The 4145-nt window shown below is 29.6% G+C and overlaps 1 protein-coding gene across 1 annotated transcript; it reads right to left on the reverse strand.

Moving 5' to 3' along the window:
- Nucleotides 1-1433: 1433 nt before the first annotated feature.
- On the reverse strand, nt 1434-3573 carry LOC140918711 (uncharacterized). Its single transcript, XM_073363505.1, has 4 exons — nt 3298-3573; nt 2861-2949; nt 2339-2515; nt 1434-1542 (listed from the first exon to the last, which is right to left on the reverse strand). The coding sequence occupies exons 1-4, from the start codon at nt 3571-3573 to the stop codon at nt 1434-1436; spliced, it is 651 nt and encodes a 216-aa protein (XP_073219606.1).
- Nucleotides 3574-4145: the final 572 nt, after the last annotated feature.

Raw genomic sequence — 4145 nt, forward strand, 5'->3', positions numbered from 1 at the left:
TTTTTTTCTCTCCCCACACACACACACATATATATATATATATATATATATATATATATATATATATATATATATATATATATAATAAAATAAATTTGAAAAATTATATTTATTATAATTCCTATAATAAACAATAATTATTGATCAATAATAAAATAAAATATACTAAAATCATATTTTCAATAAAAAATTAAAATTTATAATGTATAAAAAATATTAAATGAATAAGTACATTTATATAAAAATTGAAATGTAATAATAATTTTGCTAGTAGGGACGGATTTGAGGACGAATGTAGGACAGATATGTTATTTTCATTTTTTTATTGTCTTCGAAGGCTTCCACTATAATTAACTCATGTCTCACTTCCGGATTCGAATCTATGACAAGACGTCAAACCTTACAATATCGACATTTGTCATTTAAACTATGATTTAAAAACAATGTAGGATAAATATTAATACCCTCAATCCCATCCTCGTCTATGAGTTTATATTTTAGAAAAATCTCTACTCCATCAAAACTGATTTTTCTTGTCAAAGTTGGAAAGGTTCAATTTGGTGGAAAATATTAGGAAAGTTCAAGTAAACAAAATTCATGAGTTTAACTAGCTAAATGATATAACTCCAAGATTCCATTAGTATAACTGAATGGATGTTGAAGAAGCAACGAAATAATGAAAGAACCTTCCAAGATTCCATTACTAACTCCTTTTCTTAAACAAAAAGTTGTGAATTCATATTAATTTGATCACAGCATAAACAGATTGTTACATTATAAACTGATTAAGTTAAGTTAATACACAGAGTGAACATAAGTAAAGAAAATAAAAGCAACATGAATCACAACAATGTCAAAATAAAGTCAAGTTTTCTCAAAACATGAAAAAGGAAAACTGTAAAATGTTCTTCAAAACACCAAAGTCAAACAAAGAAGACAAGTTCGTGAAAACATGTCAGGAGAACTCAAAAAGAAATAATCATATCTCACTTTGTTCCAATCAAAGAACATAAATTACAAAATCATACAAACAAAAAAAATTTAAAAGGGTGAGTCGAATCGCACCCATAATTTAGAAGGGTCTCACACTGTTCCAATCTTATGACATTTGAAACAACAATGGTCAAGTTGTAATGTGAGGACAGTTTTAATTAAGGAAAATGGAATGACTCTCCCACTATTTCATGATTCACCATCATACGAAAAACAAATGAATTATTTTTTGCTTAAAAAAAAATCAAATGAATAAATTTCAATATTAAGGTATCATTTTCTCTCCAATTTAAAATATGTTCCTTTTTTTTTACCAAAAAAATCACATTCACTACAAGAAAAAAAATTGGTTTGCGGCGCTTGCAAGGATCACATGCAGTAGTTATAACTGCCTCAAAAGGATGATTGCGACGGTTCTGCAACAATCGCAAATTTTTGCGTCACAAGGCCAGTTTGCGACGGTTCAAAAACTGTCGTTCCACCTGTCGGCAACCCTTGCGACAGTTTCTAACCGCCTTTACATACAGTTTACGACGGTTAGAACCGGCGCTAAACAAACTCAAACTTTTTGTTTCTAAAAAATTGCACCAGTTATCAACCGTCACTATATTTACTTTGAGACAGTATAAACCGTCGCAAGCCTAATAGTTTAAAATAAAAAAAATAATACATTTTTTTCCTATTTTTTATTAATTAAAATAAAAAATATTCAAAAATATAATCTACATAATTTAAATACATGATTATTTAACTATTGTACCTAAATTCAATTTATATAATTTTTTCAAAAGAAATAACACTAATTCATACATTGAAGTTAACTGAAACAATAAATAAAGTTGTTTAAATATTCAAAACATTAGTGGAGTGACTAAACATACAAAACAATTCCATCAAACATAGAAGTTCATCCAAATATCTAATTAGTCTCTAATAATGTTGTTCCACTATCATCAGGTTGGTGACTAGACTCAGATGAACGTCTACCATCTATTGGCGATTCTATGTCTGTTGCCTGGAAAGAAAAAAAAAGGTATATATTAACTCCAATGAATATTGATAAATATCGTCAAATATTAATTACCTAAATTTCTCATATAGTTAGAAGCAATCATTACACAATTGATATTTTTAACCAAGGACAAAAAGTTCTCACATGATTTTTTAAATAGATTTGCTATGAAAACAATTTTACGTTTTGTTCTCTAGAATTTTACATTTGCAACAAGAAAGTAATTTACTCATTCCACATATCAACTTCATAATTCCTTTTCTTAAGCCTATCGATTTCAACTTTCATTTTCTCCATCTTCTCATTAGCTTCAGAGGAAGACATTGATCTTACAGAGTGAGAAGTATATGAGTAATTTGAGACGGTGTTATTCCAAATCCCATACAACGAACATATTCGAGATGTTCTTTTCCAAACACATTAACAAATGCTTCATTTGGAGAACGAGTCTTCCCAATTTCAATTTGCAATTGTTCATGCACAAACAAATGAAGCAAACTAAATTCCTCTCTGTAACAGAAATGTGTGACTTTACAACTCACTTTTACCAACCAAATAAGTAATTTTATAGCTTTGGAACTCACTATTACCAAAACTAACAATTGCATCTTTGATTTATAAAGTGGTCAATAAAAAATAGTTACAATCACATAACACTTCTATTCTTTACACTTACATATTTTTCCTTGGTCTCGTCATTAACAAATGACCCGTCAAACTTCTTATGATAAATTGAATATATTTCACCCGTACTGTGTTTTCGACCATCTCTCAGTTCCTACAAGTATACACATGTAATAAGTACATGTTCAATTAAGTATGCAATCAATAGTAGATTGAGTGAATCCTACAAACTCATCCTTCTTCCATGCAAGTGTCTTAGAGCCTAATGTATGAAGGATTGTTAGCTTTCCTCTATTTGCAGCATTTTTATCAGCCTTCTCCTGTAGTGATAACAGATGACAGCAGAAAACTAAAAGTAGAAAACAAATGACAATGCAACAAAAGAATGGTTACCATTGTATCTGTATTGGACAAAAATAGTCCAATGGTCTTGATTAATAGAACGTGGATAATTTTGTAGGTTTTCTTCCAAAGAAAGATCTCACTTTTAAAATTTCTTAAACAACCTACATTGTGCATCTCGCTATTTCTTTCCAAGGCTCGTAAGAATATATTTTTTGTTCTCTCCATCATCAACAATAAATTTTGACTAGCATAATCATAAAAAAAAAAGTTAGTTTACAATCAAAACAATAAATAAAGAATATTCAGTTGTTTATCACTGATACCTGCATTTTATCCTTAAAAATTTTATTTTTTCTTGTCGATGGAACTAGTTTCCAATTGTCGTACATTATAGGAAAATCTTTAAACTTCCTAGCAATTTCATCCAAAAAACCGCCTAACAAACCAACAGTTGATCCTACCGGTTGCCCATTTGAATTCCATCTAGTTATTATTCTACTAACATTAGGAGGAGCTTCAAGCACGTCTGATACCCATAAGTGTGTCTTTGAAATATGTCCCACCTCATTTGACACATAATTCAACAAAATGTCATACATCAATCATGTAAACCAATTAAATTTTATAAATATAATTAGACATTAGATAACATACTAATAACTTCTACACCCCAATACTCATAAATTTTATTTGTGCTTTAAATGGCGGTGCCGGTTGACAAAAACCGCCTCAGGAGCCGTCGCAAAGTGGTGGTGAGGGTGGAAAATGAAACGTTGGGTTATTTGTGCTTTCAACAGCGGCAACAATAGACAAAAACCGCCCCAGAAACCGTCTCAAAGTGGTGGTGAGGACGGTTATTTCAGAACCGTCGCAGGCAAAATGTCGCAAAATTGAAAAATTCTTGTAGTGATTCATTCCTTTCAAATGGGTAAATTACATCTATAAAAAATAATTCAAAATCACTAAAATAAAATAAAAAATGAATATTGGAACAAATTTGTTAAGTTAATAGTTAATAGCATACAATTAAAAATGCATTTGTAATACAAATATGAGAAAATTCAATGACGGGAATATTCATATTTTTGTAAATGTAACGTTGATCACGCTAAAGTTATTGGTTAAATATGTATTGAATCAAAACTAATATGTCAATATGAATCAAACGCAT

Source organism: Cicer arietinum, chromosome 7, assembly GCF_000331145.2.
Source record: "Cicer arietinum cultivar CDC Frontier isolate Library 1 chromosome 7, Cicar.CDCFrontier_v2.0, whole genome shotgun sequence".
NCBI classification, from domain to species: domain Eukaryota; kingdom Viridiplantae; phylum Streptophyta; class Magnoliopsida; order Fabales; family Fabaceae; genus Cicer; species Cicer arietinum.

Bases quoted from the DNA above. Each gene is read 5' to 3' on its own strand.
- LOC140918711 (XM_073363505.1), bottom strand. From the start codon at position 3,573: ATGTATGACATTTTGTTGAATTATGTGTCAAATGAGGTGGGACATATT. The intron at 2,950-3,297 runs GTATCAGTGATA...TTATCACTACAG, and splicing joins TTTTTAAGGATAAAATGCAG to GAGAAGGCTGATAAAAATGC. The intron at 1,543-2,338 runs GTAAGATCAATG...GAGTTTGTTTAG, and splicing joins ACTCATATACTTCTCACTCT to CGCCGGTTCTAACCGTCGTA.